The 24,902-nt window shown below is 37.7% G+C and overlaps 1 protein-coding gene and 2 long non-coding RNA genes across 4 annotated transcripts; all 3 read right to left on the bottom strand.

The window, feature by feature from the left end:
• Positions 1–3,216: 3,216 nt before the first annotated feature.
• LOC114479798 (uncharacterized) lies at positions 3,217–8,186 on the bottom strand. The gene is made up of 3 exons (XR_003676020.1): positions 8,001–8,186; positions 4,038–4,116; positions 3,217–3,574 (listed from the first exon to the last, which is right to left on the bottom strand). It is a non-coding gene; the product is annotated as an uncharacterized LOC114479798 (long non-coding RNA).
• A 6,416-nt stretch (positions 8,187–14,602) lies between these two features.
• On the bottom strand, positions 14,603–16,133 carry LOC114479479 (protein Ycf2-like). Of its 2 annotated transcripts, none has more exons than XM_028473175.1 (2): positions 15,812–16,133; positions 14,603–15,625 (listed from the first exon to the last, which is right to left on the bottom strand). In XM_028473175.1, exons 1-2 carry the CDS (start codon positions 16,028–16,030, stop codon positions 14,759–14,761), a joined length of 1,086 nt encoding a protein of 361 aa, XP_028328976.1. In that variant the 5' UTR covers positions 16,031–16,133; the 3' UTR covers positions 14,603–14,758. The 2 variants fall into 2 exon arrangements, with proteins under 2 accessions (XP_028328976.1, XP_028328975.1); XM_028473174.1 differs by having other exon boundaries at positions 14,604–15,718; positions 15,812–16,132.
• Positions 16,134–20,043: 3,910 nt separating this feature from the next.
• On the bottom strand, positions 20,044–24,902 carry LOC114479462 (uncharacterized). The gene is made up of 3 exons (XR_003675995.1): positions 24,693–24,902; positions 20,860–20,938; positions 20,044–20,401 (listed from the first exon to the last, which is right to left on the bottom strand). It is a non-coding gene; the product is annotated as an uncharacterized LOC114479462 (long non-coding RNA).

The following is a 24,902-nucleotide window of genomic DNA, read 5'->3' as shown; positions in this document are numbered from 1 at the left end:
TTTTTATGATTGGGATCCTAAATAAACCCTAACGTTTCCTGGGGTCCTCTCAGTTAGCCCCTGTACTATGAAGAAGGATATAAACACGCTCACTAACCCAGGTGATTTCAGTCTGGCTACGTGCGCGCTCCTGTGACGGGGGCGGAGTTAACAGCATCAGACCAATCACAATCCCAGAGAAACTGTGGAGCAACTTACATCACTAATGAGGAATAATTACTTTAAAATATGAAGAATTAAAATCCACAATTTAGACCAAAAACAACAGTTTCCGCAGTAAAATCAGGAAGAAAAGAACAGGCAGATAAATGTGTTATTGATATGAGATTATACAATATTAGTTGATGGAGAATAAACTTTCACTCTGATCAGTTTCACTTTATTAAAGCTCAGATTGTGTCTGTGTTCATATAGATCAGCTGACATAAGGTGAAAAATATTTATACATTATCTCCAGGACTGAGGCTCAGCGTCACCACACAATACATGAATGAATGAGGTTTAATCAGATACTAATGTAGATATTAATGTTTCCTACAGGATGTGATGGTAAATAATGATAAATATTCTCTCTCCTTTCAGCGTCACATCAGATCCACGTTCACAATGATCCTCCTTTTATTGGACAGCTCATTTTCTAAGACATCTGATTGGTCAGGAGGCGGGATGCTGATAAACGATATAAATCTCTATATTTTTAACTCACTAGACCATTCAGGGTTAAATTTGCTGATGCAAAATGCCAGACACATTTATTAACAAACAGCTGCACAATAGTGCACAAAGGGTTTTTTTCTCCTTTAAGGGACAGCACGGTGCGTCTCCTCCTCCTCCTTTGTGGGCGGAGTTTGTAAACTTCCTGATTGATGGCTCTTCTTGCCGTACTTGGCCATAAACTCCGCCTCCTGCGGCTCCAGTCGAGCTAATTTGGCGCTAATGGTCAAACCGTGTCTGACTCCTCTGAAATAAAGAATAATGTCATTCAAACTTTGATTTCTTTGTTTAATCTCAACGTACTTGTGTGCGGTGCGCCCTCCGCAGGCCTTTATCAGCTGTGCATCTGAGGAGAAACATTCATCAGTTCATCTTTAAATACATTTCACACAAAAACCTATAAAAACAAGCATTTTAAAATCACCTAGCAACAAAACACACTTATGCACTATATATTTATTTATTACCTTTAAAAATAGGACTAACTTACAGTTTTAGAGCCTGTGTTCCTCCATCTTGAAATCATGTGACTGATGATGTCACACGTCCCCACTGCCTGTAAACATCCCATTGTTTTCTATGGAGTGAAACATTCAGCCTGATTTTTATATCAGTTAGTAGATTTTTAGATCATTTAGTAGATTTTTACATCATTTAGTAGATTTTTAGATCATTTAGTAGTAAATCACTGACTGTTGAATGACTTCCATCCTAAAGTCCTTTTATCCTCAGGGTTTGTGTGTCTTCAACAGTCTGTGATTTACTCTTTAACTTCAGCCACCAGAGCGTGTCAGTGCACTGTTTAAGGGAGAGTAAAGGTCCTTAGGAGAGCTCTTTTTGGTCTTTTGAAGCCCTCTTTCTGTGTGTCTGATGTTCTGCCCTGTAGATTTTTTGTAAAAGTCTTTGATGTCATTGGCCCCTGGGTTACCGATCTGATCAACCTTTCCCTGTCAACTGGTGTTTCCCCAGTTCTTTCAAACACGCAACTGTAGAACCACTTCTCAAAAAGCCCAATCTGGACCCAGCAGATTTAAAAAACTTCAGGCCCATTCTAAATTTTCATTTTTGTCCAAAGTGTTGGAGAAGGTTTGTCTCTGATCAGTTGGTACCCTTCTTGGAGAAAACACAACATTTTCGACACTTTTCAGTCCGGTTTCCGTAAGAATCACTCCACGGAAACCGCCCCTGCTTAAAGTGTCCAGTGATATTATGATGTCCGCAGGACTCTGGAAAATGTGCTGTTCTTGTGTTGTTAGATCTCTCGTCAGCATTTGACACTGTGAATCATCAAACCATGTTGACAAGACTGCGTGACCTGGTTGGAATGTCTGGACCAGTCTTGGAGTGGTTCTCCTCGTATTTGTCGGGGAGGAGTTTTAGTGTCTATGCAAATGAGTTCCTGTCTGACCCTGCTAATTTGCTGTGTGGGGTTCCCCAGGGCTCTGTTTTGGGCCCGATTTTGTTTCTACTCTATATCTTTCCATTAGGGAAAATTATCCAGACCTTTGATGATGTTTCCTACCATTTGTTTGCGGATGATATTCAGCTTTACTGCACTTTTAAGCCCTCTGAGATCCAGAAATTAAGCTCTCTGCTGAAATGTCTTGCGCAAGTTAAACAATGGCTCGGTGCAAATTCCCTACAACTAAACCCAGACAAAACGGAGGTGCTGGTGTTTGCCCCCGATGACGCTATCCCAGGGATTCACCAGTATTTGGGCGACCTGAGTTTGTCTGCTAAAACAAGCCTTAGAAATCTTGGCATTATCTTTGACAAAGCAATGTCATTAGAGCACCACTCTAAACTGCTGACAAGGAACTGTTTTTACCAACTGAGGAAAATCTCTAAACTACGTTCACTTGTGTCCAGAGATGATCTTGAGATGATTATCCACGCCTTTGTGTCTTCCCGTTTAGACTATTGTAACAGCTTATTTTCTTGTCTAAACAAAAAGGCGCTGTCTCGTCTTCAGCAGGTACAAAACTCTGCGGCGAGGTCACTGACTCGCACAAACAAAAGGGCCCATATTACTCCCATTCTAAAAGCCCTTCATTGGTTCCCAGTCACTTTTCGTTTCAATTTTAAAATTCTGGTGCTGACCTTCAGAGCCTTGCATGGTCAGGCTCCCTCCTACATTAGAGACTTGTTGTGTCCTTATACCCCCTCCCGGAGGCTGAGGTCCCAGGGTCAGAACCTGCTCATGGTCTCCCGTACCCGTTACAAGTCCAGAGGAGATCGCTCCTTCCAGGTGGTCGCGCCAACGCTCTGGAACGATCTTCCGTTTTCCTTGCGTTTGCTTGATTCCGTTGATGCTTTTAAGAGCCAACTGAAAACCTATTTGTTTCAGAAAGCATTTTAAAATTCCAGTGATAAAGGGTTGTTTTATGTCCATCATATTTTTGTGACTGTAACTGTAATTTGTATTGTATTGTATGCACTGTGAAGCACTTTGTGACTCCTGTCTGTAAAAGGTGCTATATAAATAAATATTACTTACTTTTTCTCTGCTTCATTGTCTACTACCAAACCTCAGAGTTGGAACTGTTGCCCCCTGTGGTCACAACAGTTTTTTTCCTCTTTCTATAAACAAAACAGGTTTACGTCTACATCTTTAACTTTTCTTGGTTTTTTAGAGCAACTAAAAGCAGCACAAGTTGTTACTTTGAGTAAAAAAGCTGCTAAATGATCTAAAAAGTAGTCCATTTTAAAAGGCAATTAAAAAATGTGGTTCATAACAATGTGTTTTGTTAGACATAGGTCTACTAATAAGTTTAAATTTTGCCAGCGGCGCTTTTGGAGGCTTCTTATTAGAGACGGCGTCGTCGTCTTCCACTGCCGTCTTTTTCAGTTTGATCCCATTCTGACACACAAAGGAAGAAAAGAAGAGTTAGAAATAAGTGCAGAAGATTAGATCAGTGGTTCTCAACCTGTTCTACCCACAACCCCCAAAATAAAGGACAAAGTCAGTAAAATGATGGTCCATTGTTCTAGGAATCTGTGATAACCACATTTATTTATTCATCTGAATAATATCCACTGTTATCCAGGAACATTTATTATTATTATTATTATTATAGTCATCTTAAAGATGGAAATCCTGGTTTTAATCACTAATAAAATAGGTTCAAAGTGACTAAAAATGGAGGAAAAGGTGGTGAAATGGGATTTAAAAAAACCACAGAAATTGGTTAAAAGTTACAAATTAAAGTGTATAAAAACAGACACAACGTGTTAAAAGGTTTAAAGTGTCATTATTGGAACAATTAGTTTAAAATGACAAATCATCCCCACCAATCACATGCTAAGATGAACTTAAGTCTCACCGTGTTCCCAGCCGTGACGCAGCAGCTGCTGCTCAGCAAACTTCAGACCACGACTCTTCTCTGGAACGCCCTCCACCATCTACACATAAACAGGAAGGACCACTTCAAAATAAACGATAGGATGGTAAACTTTAGAGCATGTGTCAAACTCAAGGCCCAGGGGCCAAACCCGGCCCTTTAAAGCAGTGGTTCTTAAACTTTTCTGCCCAAGTCCCTCCTTATGTCCAACTACATTATTTTACTCAGAATTCTGTAAAAACATCTATAGATCATAATGATGGAATGAATGAGTGATAACATGTTTTAAATAATCTAACTTAGTAAATAAGTGAATGAAAGTATTTATTGTCTCCTGAATAGATTTATTTCTATAGTTTTGATCATTTCTGGTCATTTATCCCCTGATGTGAGACCAAGACTCAGTTCATGTTCTGATTGAGATCATTTATATCATCATTTTGTGTGTTTTTGTTTGTCTAGTCTTTTTATTATTCAGTATATTTTTCTCTTATTTTGTGTGTTGTTTGGTTGTTTCTTATGTCATTTTGTATGTTTTTCTGTTAATTTTGTGTATTTTTCAGTGATCTTGTGTATTTTTTTTTCCCTCTTAGCGCGTCTTTGTTGTCATTTTGTGTGTTGCTGGTAATAGTGAGTATTTTCATCTCTTAGTGTTTTTGGTGTCAATTTGTGTATTTTGTCAGTTCTTTTTATTATTCATATATTTTTCTCTTATTTTATGTGTTTTCATTGTTGTTGTGTGAGTTGCTGGTAATATTGGAATGAAAATGTGTTGAAATATATATCTAAGTTTTCTAACCTGATTAAGAACAAGCGATGAAAACAGAAAGGTAATAATTAATTTGATTTATCAACAACTAGTACAGTGCCCGTCAGAAGTATGCCTTCATGTGGGAGCATAAGGGGTATAATTGCTTTAATAGTTTTATTTTACTCATTTAGCATATTTTTTGCGTGTGCGCCAGCCATCTCCTCCGTGCGTTATCTATCACACATGCGTGCGCGCTTCTTGCACATGATCCGTCGCAGGTTGTTAAGAGAGACACGGTAACTACGGTAGCCAGTTAAGTCAACTATTCATCAGCATGTATGTCTATGCTGTACAACCCCTCGACTAACAGAGAAAGTTTGTCACACCAGTGCCACCACTGGACAAGTTTGTGTAGAGCCCTGATAATAATAAATATGTTGATAGGGATATAATAATAATAGTGAAAGTAGTAATAGTAATAAAAGTAATGTAATGATATTAATGGCAATAATTGCAATAACAAAATAATAATGTACTAAAAACAATATTAATAATAAACAATATTAAATAATTATAAGGCAATATAATGATAATATAGCAATGCTAATAATACAATGAGAACACCAGTAACTATAATAAAAAATATATATTAATAATGAAAAACAATAATGGTAATTATAAGAATAGCAATAACTTCAATACAATAATAAAATTATACAATGGACTAGATTTTATCCAGCGCTTTATCACCACACTGAAGCAGTCTCAAAGCGCTTTACATATCAGCTCATTCACTCTCACATTCACACACCAGTGGGACAGGACTGCCATGCAAGGCGCTAGTCGACCACTGGGAGCAACTTAGGGTTCAGTGTCTTGCCCAAGGACACTTCGACACAGTCAGGTACTGGGATCGAACCCCCAACCTCTCGATCAGAAGACAACCCTCTACCACCTCAGCCACCGTAGCCCGTCTCACAATAACAAAATAATGTAATGAAAATCCAGTAACTATAATACAATAAAAACAATAACAACATATAATAATAAGGTAATAGCAATAATAATAATACAATGAGGATACCAGTAACTATAAGATAAAATAATAATACAAAAAAAGAAGAATATAAGAATAGCAATAACAATAATATAATACTGTGTGTGTGTGTGTGTGTGTGTGTGTGTGTGTGTGTGTGTGTGTGTGTGTGTGTGTGTGTGTGTGTGTGTGTGTGTGTAAAAAAGAGAGACCCGAAAGTACCACAAAAAAATAAACGTTTTGTAACACCAAAGTCACAAATCTCTCTCAACGGCTCTGTGTGAGTTCACCATGTACATCCCGATGTAGTGCACGCACGCGCATCAGCCGTGTGTGTGTGTGTGTGTTTACATTGCAGCTGCTAGCATCTTTCTTAGCACATAGTAGAATATGAGAAGAAACACTCACCGTTGAGCAGAACAAACAATAATCATAGTGGACCCATCCGCTCACAATAACGTTACATTCCTCTGTCTGAAGAATCAGAAAGTTAGCGATAAGGTAATGACCATCAGCACAGGCACCGCCCACACTCATGGAGATGAAGGAGGAAGTGACGTCTGTGACCTGAGATTTAAAGTAAGTTTGGAATCACGGGAATAATATTAAATAACTATGAAATATTACCTTAAATGACTTTTAGCGGTACAAAAACCTTTTTAATATCGACCTTATTTTTTTTTTTTTTTTTTAACTCAAACAACTGCGACACGGTGACGTCATGAACCCGGAACCGGAAGTGGCGCGCTCTTACCGAGGGAGCCGTAATAATAAAATTAATGTTTTGACTGTTTTGAATCACCAAATTACTCCAAAAAAACAGATGCAGACACTCGGGGTATTTGGAACGTGGATGAATAGCAGTTGATTCACAGTTCATCTGTTTCGCCTTCAAAAAGGATGCCGGAAGTCGTCTCTTAACACATGGTGCGCGAGCGCCCCCTCACACCCTGATGTCAAAAGTTGAATAGGTTTCATTTAGGGGCCCTCCAGAAGTGAAATAAAATTTAAATAAACATTTTGAAATGACCAAATTACTCCAAAATAACAGATACACACACTCGGGGTATTTGGAACCCGTCGACCGAGTTTCAGGTCGAACTGGCACTGCGTCGGTGAGATATTTGCTCCACACACACACATCCACATATCCAGGCCTCCCTTGCTTTTATAGGTACTAGTACAGTGCCCGTCAAAAGTATGCATTTATGTGGGAGCATAAGGGGTATATTTGCGGGTGCAAAATGTGGGTGCAATTTTCCTGGTTGAATTCTATGGGATATGAGCATGATAAATGTGTTTTTTTGTTTTGTTTTTTACTCACTTTTATATGTTTTTGTTTGGTGTATTTTTCTGTATTGTATGTTTTTTGGAGTCATTAGGTGTATTTTTGAATCTTTCTGTTGTGTTTTTGTGCATTATTTGTATAATTATTGTTTTTGTTGCCATTGTAGTGGTTCTGGAATCATTTTGTTTATTTTGTGTATAAATATTGTTTAGTTTTTGTTTTATTTTACTCATTTAGTATATTTTTATTATAAATACTGTGTGTGTGTGTGTCTACACCCATCTCCTCTGTGCACGCGCATCATCCGTGTGTGTGTGTCTCCATCCAACTCCGTGAACGCGCATCAAATAAATAAATACTGTAGCGTTTGCGGCCCGACACTACGGGGCTAACTAGCCGAATGACGAGGACACAGAGTGGCTGCCGTTTAACCGGATGAACCGGGTTTTATTACCCTCAACAACAGGCTAATACTGGGTTGGAGGAGTGCCGAAAAATAACAAAAACGGATAGCTAACTCTACTAGCCACTGGTCGAGGTGTCTCCTTTTTCTCTTTCCCCTCTTTTTTTAGTTCCTCTTCCGCTCCCAACAAAAACTGGCCTATCCGACTAACTAGGGCAACTCCTTCCCCACAACTTCCCATCAATCCCCCCCAAAGTCCTGCAGGGTCGCTACAATACCTTGTGTGTTCCCGTGAATGTTTGAGACGCTGATAACAAAACTCCATAGACATTGTAGCGCAAATCAGAAAAGTAACAAAACTGCGCAAAACAAAACGTAAAGCTCCAAACTACATGAGTGAGTAAGTAAATTAAAGTATTATCAACAATTCGGCTGTCTTTTTAAAAAAAACAAAAAGCATTTTTTACCTTTGAACCGAGTGGTCAGAGCTTAGCTTCCATGCACGGCACCACAGAGAATCTGCAGTTTTCCAGATGGAGATTTGAACAGGTTGGAAACGTGTCTCTAAAAGACTCACCAGTGTCTGATGGTTTCAAACAATCTATTCAGATAGCTCTATGTTTAGGTCTAAACGATCTGTGTGTTTACAGCTGTGTGCGCAGCCATTGGCTCTGGCCGCACACGTGACTCTTGCTCTTACTCTTGAGCTGTGTAGTGAAGATGGTGCGCTAGCGCCCCCTCACACCCTAAGGTCAAAAGTTGAATAGGTTTCATTTCGGGGCCCTCCAGAAGTGAAATAAAATTTAAATAAACATTTTGAAATGACCAAATTACTCCAAAATGACAGATAAACACACTATTGTATTTGGAACCCGTCGACCGAGTTTCAGGTCGAACTGGCACCGCGTCGGTGAGATATTTGCTCCACACACACACACATCCATCCACACACACAGACCTCCCTTGTATTATAATATAGACTAGTACAGTGGAAGTATGCATTCATATAGTGAGCGCTTCAGGAGAGTTGTCAATTACGGACATAATAATAACATACTCTGTAGCATTATTAAGGGGCATATTTGCAGGTGCAAAGTAAAATAACGTGTTCAGTTTCCCTGGTTAAATTCTGAGACATGCGTTGGTTTTTTTTTTTTTTTTTACTAATTTTTATATTTTTTGTTTTAATTATTGTTTGTTGTTGCCATTGTAGTGTTATTCTGAGGTTTATTCCATAAAGCGGGTTATGTTAAAACTCCGACTATGTTCAGGCTGAAATGAGGAAACCCTGGGTTTCTACCTGGCTCCGCCCACCTGAACACTTTAATAAACCTTAACACTTTTCTCTGAAACACATTAGTAACATCACACACGTGTTCACACCATTATTGTTGTGTTGCTTTACGTTTTTGTTTGTTTTGTGCAAACGGTAGTTTTCTTTCTAACATTATAGATGTAGATCATTAAGTGAAACACACTGAGAGGTTGATCTACATTAAAACATCTACTGACGTCTGTAGTAAAGTTCACTGACTACAAACCTGTAGATAATATAAAGGAGGAGATGATCATTTAAATTAATACATTTTTAAGCCTCGATTGTTTTTTTATATTGTTATACAGTTAAATCTGTAGATCACGTCTCTTTGAAGATATAATGTCACAGTGAATTGTGACGCTCCTCTTCAAAGTGACGGGTCGTGGGTTCACGTCCCGCATCAGTGTTTTTTATGACATTTTTTAGGACGTAGAGATGATTCTGGCGACAATTTTACATTAAAAATCAATATAAATGATGCGATATCAAGCAGCATTTACTGTATTTATATCCAGTGTAACAGGAGGACTCTATGCAGACATCTTACGCTGCTGACACGTCTCCTCAGACACATTTTATTCATATTATTCACCGCTCGTCACGTCACTGAAGAGATAAAGTGATGAAGTGACCAAAAAGTGTGACTAATTACAGGTGATTTAAGCCACTGCCTTCAAGAAACTAAGAATATTTTCTGAACAATTTCAGCCCATTTTTGCTTATTTTTACCCTTTGTCTGCTACACATCACATTTCAATGTCTTTTCTGCACATTTTTTTTTACTTTCTAGACATTTTCGTCACTTATTAACCCTTTCCACCGATTTTTCCACCTAATGTCAGACATGTTGACCCATTATTGTCACTTTTAATCTCTTTTCATTATATTTCACGTTTATTAAACCACATTTACAATTGGCCATGGCCCATAATTTGCCAGTTTAAACTCATTGTTCTTACTTTTTAAATTACATTACCCCCACCCTCCTATTTCTGCCACTTTTAAGCAAATATTGAGACTCTGAACCATTTTTGGCCACTTTACTTTCCAAAATCCCATTTTACCACCTTTTCAAAATTTAGAGAAACCATGAATGATTGTGTAAATTACCGACCAAATCAGTCGTAGATTTCCCCAAAATAATACACAAATTCAATGAAACTCCACAATATAAACATTGCTCACATTTTCTCCACACTTATATCATATTATCATTTTTAATCTCATATTGTTAAAATAACTCTAAATTCTTCCAATATCCTGCAATTGTCTTGAAATTATTCCACAAAATTTCCCCAAATCACCGCTATGTTATTGCTATGCTAATGTTAATGTTGATGCTATGTTAATGCTACCGCTATGTTATTGCTATTGGTAGGTTAATGCTAGCTAATGCCAATGATAAGCTAATGCAGTGTGACGTGAGCCAGAATCTGCATCTTCACTTGCATTTTCTTCATAAAATGCAAATATTGTAGTTATTATTATTATAATTATTATTCCTCAACAGGATAGGTAAAATCCACTGTAGGGCTACATTATACTGTATATCACATTACATTTTTATGTATTTTAAGTGCAGGATTAAGGGGTACATGGCTTCAGGTTAAATGTCTGAAGGGGTTCCTGGCTACGGGATAGTGGAGTGTTTGGGAACCACTGCTTTAGTAGAACTGCTTCATAAATAAGCAATGGAAAGAAATAAAAAGTAAATAAAGTTCACCTCTGGATTGGACGATCATCCCCACATATGCAGAAACTTTATTTATTGACTGAAATAGTCGACAACCAAAACACTAAACTGATGCCAGGAAATGTCAACATACCAAAATTCTTGAAAAAAAACCAGCCATATCTTAAATCTGGGTTGTGTAGAATGTTCTAGTTTGAGGTTTAAAAAAACTTGTTATGCAAAGATGGGAAGTTTTTTTTGAAGAATGTCATGATGACAAAATGATTTGGTCCCATGAATTGTCACTTTCTGTTTTTGCTGGGTTTTTATTGGTCAGTGCCAGTAGAAAGTATGTATCGCGATAGAAAAGTGGGAGGGGCCAGTAGCTTTTTCATGGATGTTAAATGAGGTTGTGTTTGAAGGTGCAACGTCAGGAACATTGAAGTTTGTTGTGAAATGTGTAGAGTGATAATTGTGTTTTCATTTATTTTGGCGTTTAGCAAGGACTCTGTAGGGAGTTGAACCCCGAGTTTGTTGTCCTCATGGATCCAGATCTCCTCATACCTGAACAGACTCGTTTAGTGTCATTGATCCACAACAGTCAGTTAGGATGCACATGGAATTTGTAAGATATCATTTATTAATGATATCATTGCAGTCCAAACAAATCCGACGAAGCACATCCTTAAACCTAGCAGCAGCCATGCACATGTTCCACAAGCAAAAGTCACTGTTGAGGAAGGACCAATGTTCCAATGTTCCAAAATTGGTGGGGCATGGGGGTGGGCTCTCCACTCATTGGCTATGGCGCGCACATGGCTACGGTGTTCAGTGATTGGCTAGGTAGGACCAATGTTATAACTCATGACATCATCACTGTAGAGGTAGGACTGATGAGATCAACACTGAGTCAGTCGACGTGGGGCGTGAGGGTTGGGTGTCCAAACAAATCTGACGTTGCACACCCTAGAACCAAGCAGCAGCCATGTTGAAAGTCTCAGGTCAGTTTGATCCTGATCCGCAGAGATATTTTTGTATTTGGTTCAGTGGCTGATGTTTCATTTCAAAACAAATCAAAGCTTAATTTTCTTTTTTAATAAATCTGTGAAGTTTTATGTCCAATACAATATTAACTGGAACAAATGTCAAAAGCATTTTTTTTATATTGAATGTATGCCAGAAAATAGAAGAACACACACACACACACACACACACACACACACACATTCATTGCTTTTATTAATAGATCTTTCTCAAGAGAGTTCTGAGAGCAATGAGGTCTGAGACTTGCTCAATGGAATTCAAACCGGCAACCCTACAGTTATAAGCCCGTTCCATAACCAGTAGTTCCACCACTGCCCCTGTTTTATTTGCAGAGTGGCACTTTTTGCTCTTCAAATAGGAACAATTGGTCTCATTTTTGTTAATTATACATATATATATATATATATATATATATATATATATATATATATATATATATGTATAAAGTAATTTGATTGGACAAGATCATTTCCATGAGTTCTGATATGAAGCAACAACAGCACTGGGACTTTTTACAGACATTATCACTCCACTGTTCAGGTGTTCTAATAAACATCAGAAAATGTTTGTGTTGCCATGGAAACAGCCTTGTTTCCCGTCCATTTGTGGACCCCTTTGTTTTTGGTGGAGCCAAAGAAATTATTAAATAAAAAAAGCATAATCATAATCCCTGTTAACTAATAAAATGCACTTGTACAAGTGTTGTATAAAAGCAATATCACACTGAAGGTCGTGCTGTTGTGATTATCTATGACCAATTCACACCTGATATTTCAGTACAACAGCACGACCTCTCGTGCAATATTGTTTAATTTTATATATATTATTATAGTTGAAAAAGATAAGAGTTAAAGTCAAATAATATTCATTTACGTATTCTTTCAACTCCAATTTTTTTTGGTCTTTTTTCTAAATTGTATCGTTATCTCGTCATCGTCTATCATATCGTATCGTGAACTGTATCGTCCCAGCCCTAGTGAGTGTGTGTGTGTGGATGAGCTGATGTTGTAAAGCTCTTTGTGAATTATTCACTGGTCATAAAAGTGTTCTATAAATCAAGTGCATTTGCCATTTTTACTGTATCAGCATCACAGAAGCAGGTCTACATGCTCTCTCTCTCTCTCTCTCTCGCTCGCCCTGACTATTTTATCTTCAATGAATGTCAAGTCCACTGAATTCGTTTGCACATTTTTTATGTTTTTTATTTTTTTCTATTTTTGAGCAGGAGGTTGATGCATCATTCAGACCTATTTTTCCCCTGCAGTCCCTATTTTACACCCAGTCTCATCATTATTTCATAAGGGGTTATTTGCTATGCTATGGTACAGTGTACACTACTGTGTGTACTGTGTACAGGCTGTATCTGTAAAATGTATACATATATCTGCAGTAATTTCCAGAATAACAAACCTTTTGTAATTATTTACACATTTACTTCCCAAAACTAGAGCAATGTGTAAAAGTATAAAAGCTTTCCTAATAGTGGAAGCAGGTTTCTTTGTTACAATATGCAAATGGTTTTTTTTATCTTTTAGGTTTTTTTTTAATTAAATTATCTGTAAAACCAAAAAAAAATCATTATTGTGTGTGAAATACATTGGTGTATTAAGAATGAAATAAACTGCCATCATAAACTGGAACTACTTGTGTTACTGGGGCTGTATTACCGGTAAGTCATAATCTTTTAGTTCAACTTAAATACACATAAATGATATATTTCTGTAATTTACAGCAGTGTTTTCCAAACTTTTCAGTCCCATGTATCCCTAATTCATACTATTTTTAATGCGAGTACCCCTTAGTTCATGTTATACATCAGGTTTTTTTTTTTTATATATAATTGCACACTCATCTGAAGGCTTTCTTGCATCTGCTTTAACATAAAACACAGATTTAAGAGTTTTTCTCATCTATTTCTGATGTTTTTGGCTATTTTAGATTTCGAGTTTAACTTTTTTGATGTATTTTAAAGAGTTGTGTCAACAATTATTATCAAAGGATAAAGAAAATGTCTGCGCTTGTGCCAAATTTGTCCTATATTGTTAGAAACTAAATTAACAGATGTGTCTGTGCGATATGTACACGTACCCCTGGTTGGGAACCACTGTAAAAAAAAAAAAAAAAAAGTTTAAATTAACCAAATTTTGGAATGGACTGAAGGTCATTAAGACCTTAAACAAAACTCTGCTGACGATGTTATGGATAATAATCATTATTTATTTAATTTAAACAAATCAAAAGTTCTTTGAACATTTAATGACAATATATTTGTTTCTGTTGGCAATGTGACATATTGAACGTATGACTCTTGATAATCATCAACATGTTCTCAACTCAACTTTATTTATAAAGCACAGAATACAACATCGTCTCAAAGCGCTTAACAAAATAAAATACATTGAAAATCAATGAATTTGTCTGCCACAGAAAATATTGATAAAATAAAATAAATTAGAGGGTTTCACTGAACAAAGAAAAGTACCAGATTATAATCACTAAAGACTGAACACACCTTTAGAACAGGATCATATTCCTCAAACATCGGCTTATTTCACCCATTACGGTGAATAAATCACTATTTTCCGGGTGGTTGTCATGGCAGCGCAAGTCATCTTTGATCCATTGATGATGGCTTTTTATCGCAACATTTTGATGTCAATAAATGTCGACCTACCAGATTATAATCACATAATTATATTTAATAAGTGGGTATTTTAGATTTATTGTACATTTATATTAAAATATAAGAGATACTTGGATGAGCGGGAGAAACGGCTTGTAGTGGGCGCCAGAAAATTTCCCTTATTTTGAAATCCAAAACTTGACAGGTATGAACAGTACAGTAGAAATAGTGCAATAACAACCGCCAGGGGGCAACAAACACACAGAGGCAAATCTTCAGAGTTTCCCTTTGGAACTTTTGTGTTAAAATGATTCAATAAAATAAAAAAAAACAAGAGCATCAAAACTTTTTAAACTTAAATAAAAAAGTGTTCAAAACACAATTTATTGGGTTTAAAATTTTTATTTATTTTTTTTTGCATTCAAACACTGACTCAGCTGTTTCTGGTGTCATGGCGGCTGTGTGTTGGAGTCACATGACTGTTTCTCAGCGTTCTGATGCAAAGTATTTCAATCAAAAAAGTATTTTGATTGAAATACTTTTTAACATTTAGATGTGACTGATGTTTTCATGGTGTCTGCTTGGAGCCAATCACAATCTGTTTCATCTTCTGCCACAGCTTCCTCACATTTTTGACGAGTTGCTGAAAAAAATTTTCCTTTTTGGGAGAATTTTTTTCCTTTTCCATCTGCTCTCTGATGTACTTTATATCCTGTCTGTTTTTCTCCTGAGCTTCCAAGATGATGTCCAAGTTTTTCTGCCACTGAATTGTCTGGTCCTTTAAGGTTTGGTGGAACTGCACCACAGACTCTTTGAGGGCATCGATGTCCTTCTCCTGGTTCTCCATCTTGTGGATCAGAAAATCCAATTGGGGCTGTGAAATCTCCTGGTCTTCTGATCGATGAACCACTGAAAAACTGAGCTCAGTGACCTCCTCAGCAACTTCTATTGCTTCTCCATTAAGCTCAACCTGTTCTTCTGCATGGGGGACGTGAACCTCCACAGGGCTGGTAGCAACCACAGACTCCTGAGCGACTGCTATTGCTTCTTCATTAAGCCCAACCTGTTCTTCTGCATGGGGGACGTGAACCTCCACAGGGCTGGTAACAACCACAGACTCCTGAGCGACTGCTATTGCTTCTTCATTAAGCCCAACCTGTTCTTCTGCATGGGGGACGTGAACCTCCACAGGGCTGGTAGCAACCACAGACTCCTGAGCGACTGCTATTGCTTCTTCATTAAGCCCAACCTGTTCTTCTGCATGGGGGACGTGAATCTCCACAGGGCTGGTAGCAACCACAGACTCCTGAGCGACTGCTATTGCTTCTTCATTAAGCCCAACCTGTTCTTCTGCATGGGGGACGTGAACCTCCACAGGGCTGGTAGCAACCACAGACTCCTGAGCGACTGCTATTGCTTCTTCATTAAGCCCAACCTGTTCTTCTGCATGGGGGACGTGAACCTCCACAGGGCTGGTAGCAACCACAGACTCCTGAGCGACTGCTATTGCTTCTTCATTAAGCCCAACCTGTTCTTCTGCATGGGGGACGTGAACCTCCACAGGGCTGGTAGCAACCACAGACTCCTGAGCGACTGCTATTGCTTCTTCATTAAGCCCAACCTGTTCTTCTTCATGCAGGGTTTGGACTATTGGTTTTACCTGAACCTCCACAGGGCTGGTAACAACCACAGACTCAGTGGAGACATCTCCCTGAGTTTGGAGCAGAGCAGCCCGTTCTCTCGCGCGCTTCCGAGCTCGTTTCTCGCGCTGGTAGTTTTTCTTCCTATTAGGACCTTGACCTGGTTGGTAACAATTTCCTTGTGTGTTTTTCGTCTCCATTGTATCAGTTTTTCTGTGATGTTTAGCAAAGATATGATTGTCTCCGTTTAAAGCAGCTGCTGTGATGTGTCTGTTCAGTCAAACTGACGTATTTATAGGCTCATAAATGTAACTCGTCATTTATAGAACGCTTCGAAATGACGTGTCTAAACTTCCTTTTTATTTCAAAACAAGAGCCCTAATGGATGACAAGATGCTTTTATTTTGAAAGGGCGATGTTTGATTTTTTAGCTTTAAGTCGGTATTAATACCTACAATTGTTTAAAATGACGTGTTCATTATTACAATTTCAGTAATATTATGTTAAATCTGGAAGTTTTGCATCTTTTCACAAAATGTTTGTCAATAGTTAAATATTTTAGTCACAAGTATTTAAATTAAAAAGAAACAATATTAACATATGTAATAAGAGTAGGAACAAGAATAATGATGAAAAACTAATATTTTAAGAAACAAGAATGATCAAAAGTATTATTCTTTTAAAATATATATAATACTACTACTAATAATAATAAAAGGAATAAGAATGATGAAAAATAATGATTAAGAATGGATTTTATTTACAATGCATTTAATAAAAAATTTAAAAGTCTGAAAGTGTTCAACATTAAACTAAAATGAAACAAAGTATAGATTATAGATAAAATGTTCTCTGTATTTAGACGTGTGTATTAATTAAATATTTGTAAAGTGCAAACTTGCAGCTATTCTATGTAAAATGAATGCAATGTATTTATATAAAATCAGTTTTTATGATTGGGATCCTAAATAAACCCTAACGTTTCCTGGGGTCCTCTCAGTTAGCCCCTGTACTATGAAGAAGGATATAAACACGCTCACTAACCCAGGTGATTTCAGTCTGGCTACGTGCGCGCTCCTGTGACGGGGGCGGAGTTAACAGCATCAGACCAATCACAATCCCAGAGAAACTGTGGAGCAACTTACATCACTAATGAGGAATAATTACTTTAAAATATGAAGAATTAAAATCCACAATTTAGACCAAAAACAACAGTTTCCGCAGTAAAATCAGGAAGAAAAGAACAGGCAGATAAATGTGTTATTGATATGAGATTATACAATATTAGTTGATGGAGAATAAACTTTCACTCTGATCAGTTTCACTTTATTAAAGCTCAGATTGTGTCTGTGTTCATATAGATCAGCTGACATAAGGTGAAAAATATTTATACATTATCTCCAGGACTGAGGCTCAGCGTCACCACACAATACATGAATGAATGAGGTTTAATCAGATACTAATGTAGATATTAATGTTTCCTACAGGATGTGATGGTAAATAATGATAAATATTCTCTCTCCTTTCAGCGTCACATCAGATCCACGTTCACAATGATCCTCCTTTTATTGGACAGCTCGTTTTCTAAGACATCTGATTGGTCAGGAGGCGGGATGGTGATAAACGATATAAATCTCTATATTTTTAACTCACTAGACCATTCAGGGTTAAATTTGCTGATGCAAAATGCCAGACACATTTATTAACAAACAGCTGCACAATATGTGCCACAAAGGGTTTTTTTCTCCTTTAAGGGACAGCACGTGTGCGTCTCCTCCTCCTCCTTTGTGGGCGGAGTTTGTAAACTTCCTGATTGGCTCTTCTTGCCGTACTTGGCCATAAACTCCGCCTCCTGCGGCTCCAGTCGAGCTAATTTGGCGCTAATGGTCAAACCGTGTCTGACTCCTCTGAAATAAATAATAAATAATGTCATTCAAACTTTGATTTCTTTGTTTAATCTCAGACGTACTTGTGTGCGGTGCGCCCTCCGCAGGCCTTTATCAGCTGTGCATCTGAGGAGAAACATTCATCAGTTCATCTTTAAATACATTTCACACAAAAACCTATAAAAACAGCATTTTAAAATCACCTAGCAACAAAACACACTTATGCACTATATATTTATTTTATTACCTTTTAAAAATAGGACTACTTTACAGTTTTAGAGCCTGTGTTCCTCCATCTTGAAATCATGTGACTGATGATGTCACACGTCCCCACTGCCTGTAAACATCCCATTGTTTTCTATTGGAGTGAAACATTCAGCCTGATTTTTATATCATTTAGTAGATTTTTAGATCATTTAGTAGATTTTTACATCATTTAGTAGATTTTTACATCATTTAGTAGATTTTTATATCATTTAGTAGATTTTTATATCATTTAGTAGTAAATCACTGACTGTTGAATGACTTCCATCCTAAAGTCCTTTTATCCTCAGGGTTTGTGTGTCTTCAACAGTCTGTGATTTACTCTTTAACTTCAGCCACCAGAGCGTGTCAGTGCACTGTTTAAGGGAGAGTAAAGGTCCCTTAGGAGAGCTCTTTTTGTCTTTTTGAAGCCCTCTTTCTGTGTGTCTGATGTTCTGCCCTGTAGATTTTTTGTAAAAGTCTTTGATGTCATTGGCCCCTGGGTTACCGATCTGATCAACCTTTCCCTGTCAACTGGTGTTTTCCCCAGTTCTTTCAAACACGCAACTGTAGAACCACTTCTCAAAAAGCCCAATCTGGACCCAGCAGATTTAAAAAACTTCAGGCCCATTTCTAAATTTCCATTTTTGTCCAAAGTGTTGGAGAAGGTTGTCTCTGATCAGTTGGTACCCTTCTTGGAGAAACACAACATTTTCGACACTTTTCAGTCCGGTTTCCGTAAGAATCACTCCACGGAAACCGCCCTGCTTAAAGTGTCCAGTGATATTATGATGTCCGCGGACTCTGGAAAATGTGCTGTTCTTGTGTTGTTAGATCTCTCGTCAGCATTTGACACTGTGAATCATCAAACCATGTTGACAAGACTGCGTGACCTGGTTGGAATGTCTGGACCAGTCTTGGAGTGGTTCTCCTCGTATTTGTCGGGGAGGAGTTTTAGTGTCTATGCAAATGAGTTCCTGTCTGACCCTGCTAATTTGCTGTGTGGGGTTCCCCAGGGCTCTGTTTTGGGCCCGATTTTGTTTCTACTCTATATCTTTCCATTAGGGAAAATTATCCAGACCTTTGATGATGTTTCCTACCATTTGTTTGCGGATGATATTCAGCTTTACTGCTCTTTTAAGCCCTCTGAGATCCAGAAATTAAGCTCTTTGCTGAAATGTCTTGCGCAAGTTAAACAATGGCTCGGTGCAAATTCCCTACAACTAAACCCAGACAAAACGGAGGTGCTGGTGTTTGCCCCCGATGACGCTATCCCAGGGATTCACCAGTATTTGGGCGACCTGAGTTTGTCTGCTAAAACAAGCCTTAGAAATCTTGGCATTATCTTTGACAAAGCAATGTCATTAGAGCACCACTCTAAACTGCTGACAAGGAACTGTTTTTACCAACTGAGGAAAATCTCTAAACTACGTTCACTTGTGTCCAGAGATGATCTTGAGATGATTATCCACGCCTTTGTGTCTTCCCGTTTAGACTATTGTAACAGCTTATTTTCTTGTCTAAACAAAAAGGAGCTGTCTCGTCTTCAGCAGGTACAAAACTCTGCGGCGAGGTCACTGACTCGCACAAACAAAAGGGCCCATATTACTCCCATTCTAAAAGCCCTTCATTGGTTCCCAGTCACTTTTCGTTTCAATTTTAAAATTCTGGTGCTGACCTTCAGAGCCTTGCATGGTCAGGCTCCCTCCTACATTAGAGACTTGTTGTGTCCTTATACCCCCTCCCGGAGGCTGAGGTCCCAGGGTCAGAACCTGCTCATGGTCTCCCGTACCCGTTACAAGTCCAGAGGAGATCGCTCCTTCCAGGTGGTCGCGCCAACGCTCTGGAACGATCTTCCGTTTTCCTTGCGTTTGCTTGATTCCGTTGATGCTTTTAAGAGCCAACTGAAAACCTATTTGTTTCAGAAAGCATTTTAAAATTCCAGTGATAAAGGGTTGTTTTATGTCCATCATATTTTTGTGACTGTAACTGTAATTTGTATTGTATTGTATGCACTGTGAAGCACTTTGTGACTCCTGTCTGTAAAAGGTGCTATATAAATAAATATTACTTACTTACTTTTTCTCTGCTTCATTGTCTACTACCAAACCTCAGAGTTGGAACTGTTGCCCCCTGTGGTCACAACAGTTTTTTTCCTCTTTCTATAAACAAAACAGGTTTACGTCTACATCTTTAACTTTTCTTGGTTTTTTAGAGCAACTAAAAGCAGCACAAGTTGTTACTTTGAGTAAAAAAGCTGCTAAATGATCTAAAAAGTAGTCCATTTTAAAAGGCAATTAAAAAATGTGGTTCATAACAATGTGTTTTGTTAGACATAGGTCTACTAATAAGTTTAAATTTTGCCAGCGGCGCTTTTGGAGGCTTCTTATTAGAGACGGCGTCGTCGTCTTCCACTGCCGTCTTTTTCAGTTTGATCCCATTCTGACACACAAAGGAAGAAAAGAAGAGTTAGAAATAAGTGCAGAAGATTAGATCAGTGGTTCTCAACCTGTTCTACCCACAACCCCCAAAATAAAGGACAAAGTCAGTAAAATGATGGTCCATTGTTCTAGGAATCTGCGATAACCACATTTATTTATTCATCTGAATAATATCCACTGTTATCCAGGAACGTTTATTATTATTATTATAGTCATCTTAAAGATGAAAATCCTGGTTTTAATCACTAATAAAATAGGTTCAAAGTGACTAAAAATGGAGGAAAAGGTGGTGAAATGGGATTTAAAAAAAACCACAGAAATTGGTTAAAAGTTACAAATTAAAGTGTATAAAAACAGACACAACGTGTTAAAAGGTTTAAAGTGTCATTATTGGAACAATTAGTTTAAAATGACAAATCATCCCCACCAATCACATGCTGAGATGAACTTAAGTCTCACCGTGTTCCCAGCCGTGACGCAGCAGCTGCTGCTCAGCAAACTTCAGACCACGACTCTTCTCTGGAACGCCCTCCACCATCTACACATAAACAGGAAGGACCACTTCAAAATAAAACGATAGGATGGTAAACTTTAGAGCATGTGTCAAACTCAAGGCCCAGGGGCCAAACCCGGCCCTTTAAAGCAGTGGTTCTTAAACTTTTTCTGCCCAAGTCCCTCCTTATGTCCAACTACATTATTTTACTCAGAATTCTGTAAAAACATCTATAGATCATAATGATGGAATGAATGAGTGATAACATGTTTTAAATAATCTAACTTAGTAAATAAGTGAATGAAAGTATTTATTGTCTCCTGAATAGATTTATTTCTATAGTTTTGATCATTTCTGGTCATTTATCCCCTGATGTGAGACCAAGACTCAGTTCATGTTCTGATTGAGATCATTTATATCATCATTTTGTGTGTTTTTGTTTGTCTAGTCTTTTTATTATTCAGTATATTTTTCTCTTATTTTGTGTGTTGTTTGGTTGTTTCTTATGTCATTTTGTCTGTTTTTCTGTTAATTTTGTGTATTTTTCAGTGATCTTGTGTATTTTTTTTCCCTCTTAGCGCGTCTTTGTTGTCATTTTGTGTGTTGCTGGTAATAGTGAGTATTTTCATCTCTTAGTGTTTTTGGTGTCAATTTGTGTATTTTGTCAGTTCTTTTTATTATTCAGTATATTTTTCTCTTATTTTATGTGTTTTCATTGTTGTTGTGTGAGTTGCTGGTAATATTGGAATGAAAATGTGTTGAAATATATATCTAAGTTTTCTAACCTGATTAAGAACAAGCGATGAAAACAGAAAGGTAATAATTAATTTGATTTATCAACAACTAGTACAGTGCCCGTCAGAAGTATGCCTTCATGTGGGAGCATAAGGGGTATAATTGCTTTAATAGTTTTATTTTACTCATTTAGCATATTTTTTGCGTGTGCGCCAGCCATCTCCTCCGTGCGTTATCTATCACACATGCGTGCGCGCTTCTTGCACATGATCCGTCGCAGGTTGTTAAGAGAGACACGGTAACTACGGTAGCCAGTTAAGTCAACTATTCATCAGCATGTATGTCTATGCTGTACAACCCCTCGACTAACAGAGAAAGTTTGTCACACCAGTGCCACCACTGGACAAGTTTGTGTAGAGCCCTGATAATAATAAATATGTTGATAGGGATATAATAATAATAGTGAAAGTAGTAATAGTAATAAAAGTAATGTAATGATATTAATGGAAATAATTGCAATAACAAAATAATAATGTACTAAAAACAATATTAATAATAAACAATATTAAATAATTATAAGGCAATATAATGATAATATAGCAATGCTAATAATACAATGAGAACACCAGTAACTATAATAAAAAATATATATTAATAATGAAAAAGAATGATAGTAATTATAAGAATAGCAATAACTTCAATACAATAGTAAAATTATACAATGGACTAGATTTTATCCAGCGCTTTATCACCACACTGAAGCAGTCTCAAAGCGCTTTACATATCAGCTCATTCACTCACATTCACACACCAGTGGGACAGGACTGCCATGCAAGGCGCTAGTCGACCACTGGGAGCAACTTAGGGTTCAGTGTCTTGCCCAAGGACACTTCGACACAGTCAGGTACTGGGATCGAACCCCCAACCTCTCGATCAGAAGACAACCCTCTACCACCTGAGCCACCGTAGCCCGTCTCACAATAACAAAATAATGTAATGAAAATCCAGTAACTATAATACAATAAAAACAATAACAACATATAATAATAAGGTAATAGCAATAATAATAATACAATGAGGATACCAGTAACTATAAGATAAAATAATAATACAAAAAAAGAAGAATATAAGAATAGCAATAACAATAATATAATACTGTATGTGTGTGTGTGTGTGTGTGTGTAAAAAAGAGAGACCCGAAAGTACCACAAAAAAATAAACATTTTGTAACACCAAAGTCACAAATCTCTCTCAACGGCTCTGTGTGAGTTCACCATGTACATCCCGATGTAGTGCACGCACGCGCATCAGCCGTGTGTGTGTGTGTGTGTTTACATTGCAGCTGCTAGCATCTTTCTTAGCACATAGTAGAATATGAGAAGAAACACTCACCGTTGAGCAGAACAAACAATAATCATAGTGGACCCATCCGCTCACAATAACGTTACATTCCTCTGTCTGAAGAATCAGAAAGTTAGCGATAAGGTAATGACCATCAGCACAGGCACCGCCCACACTCATGGAGATGAAGGAGGAAGTGACGTCTGTGACCTGAGATTTAAAGTAAGTTTGGAATCACGGGAATAATATTAAATAACTATGAAATATTACCTTAAATGACTTTTAGCGGTACAAAAACCTTTTTAATATCGACCTTTTTTTTTTTTTTAACTCAAACAACTGCGACACGGTGACGTCATGAACCCGGAACCAGAAGTGGCGCGCTCTTACCGAGGGAGCCGTAATTATAAAATTAATGTTTTGACTGTTTTGAATCACCAAATTACTCCAAAAAAACAGATGCAGACACTCGGGGTATTTGGAACGTGGATGAATAGCAGTTGATTCACAGTTCATCTGTTTCGCCTTCAAAAAGGATGCCGGAAGTCGTCTCTTAACACATGGTGCGCGAGCGCCCCCTCACACCCTGATGTCAAAAGTTGAATAGGTTTCATTTAGGGGCCCTCCAGAAGTGAAATAAAATTTAAATAAACATTTTGAAATGACCAAATTACTCCAAAATAACAGATACACACACTCGGGGTATTTGGAACCCGTCGACCGAGTTTCAGGTCGAACTGGCACTGCGTCGGTGAGATATTTGCTCCACACACACACATCCACATATCCAGGCCTCCCTTGCTTTTATAGGTACTAGTACAGTGCCCGTCAAAAGTATGCATTTATGTGGGAGCATAAGGGGTATATTTGTGGGTGCAATTTTCCTGGTTGAATTCTATGGGATATGAGCATGATAAATGTGTGTTTTTTTGTTTTGTTTTTTACTCACTTTTATATGTTTTTGTTTGGTGTATTTTTCTGTATTGTATGTTTTTTGGAGTCATTATGTGTATTTTTGAATCTTTCTGTTGTGTTTTTGTGCATTATTTGTATAATTATTGTTTTTGTTGCCATTGTAGTGGTTCTGGAATCATTTTGTTTATTTTGTGTATAAATATTGTTTAGTTTTTGTTTTATTTTACTCATTTAGTATATTTTTTATTATAAATACTGTGTGTGTGTGTGTCTACACCCATCTCCTCTGTGCACGCGCATCATCCGTGTGTGTGTGTGTGTCTCCATCCAACTCCGTGAACGCGCATCAAATAAATAAATACTGTAGCGTTTGCGGCCCGACACTACGGGGCTAACTAGCCGAATGACGAGGACACAGAGTGGCTGCCGTTTAACCGGATGAACCGGGTTTTATTACCCTCAAGAACAGGCTAATACTGGGTTGGAGGAGTGCCGAAAAATAACAAAAACGGATAGCTAACTCTACTAGCCACTGGTCGAGGTGTCTCCTTTTTCTCTTTCCCCTCTTTTTTTAGTTCCTCTTCCGCTCCCAACAAAAACTGGCCTATCCGACTAACTAGGGCAACTCCTTCCCCACAACTTCCCATCAATCCCCCCCAAAGTCCATAGACATTGTAGCGCAAATCAGAAAAGTAACAAAACTGCGCAAAACAAAACGTAAAGCTCCAAACTACTGAGTGAGTAAGTAAATTAAAGTATTATCTACAATTCGGCTGTCTTTTTTTAAAAAACAAAAAGCATTTTTTACCTTTGAACCGAGTGGTCAGAGCTTAGCTTCCATGCACGGCACCACAGAGAATCTGCAGTTTTCCAGATGGAGATTTGAACAGGTTGGAAACGTGTCTCTAAAAGACTCACCAGTGTCTGATGGTTTCAAACAATCTATTCAGATAGCTCTATGTTTAGGTCTAAACGATCTGTGTGTTTACAGCTGCTTAGCTGTGTGCGCAGCCATTGG

This window comes from Gouania willdenowi, chromosome 17, assembly GCF_900634775.1.
Source record: "Gouania willdenowi chromosome 17, fGouWil2.1, whole genome shotgun sequence".
NCBI classification, from domain to species: domain Eukaryota; kingdom Metazoa; phylum Chordata; class Actinopteri; order Blenniiformes; family Gobiesocidae; genus Gouania; species Gouania willdenowi.
This window is presented reverse-complemented; position numbering and strand designations above follow the sequence as displayed.

Coding starts and splice junctions, on each gene's coding strand:
- LOC114479479 (XM_028473174.1), bottom strand. CDS start 16,030: ATGGAGACGAAAAACACACAAGGAAATTGTTACCAACCAGGTCAAGGT. Junction 15,719..15,811: donor CCCTGCATGAAGAAGAACAG/GTTGGGCTTAAT, acceptor GCAGAAGAACAG/GTTGGGCTTAATGAAGAAGC.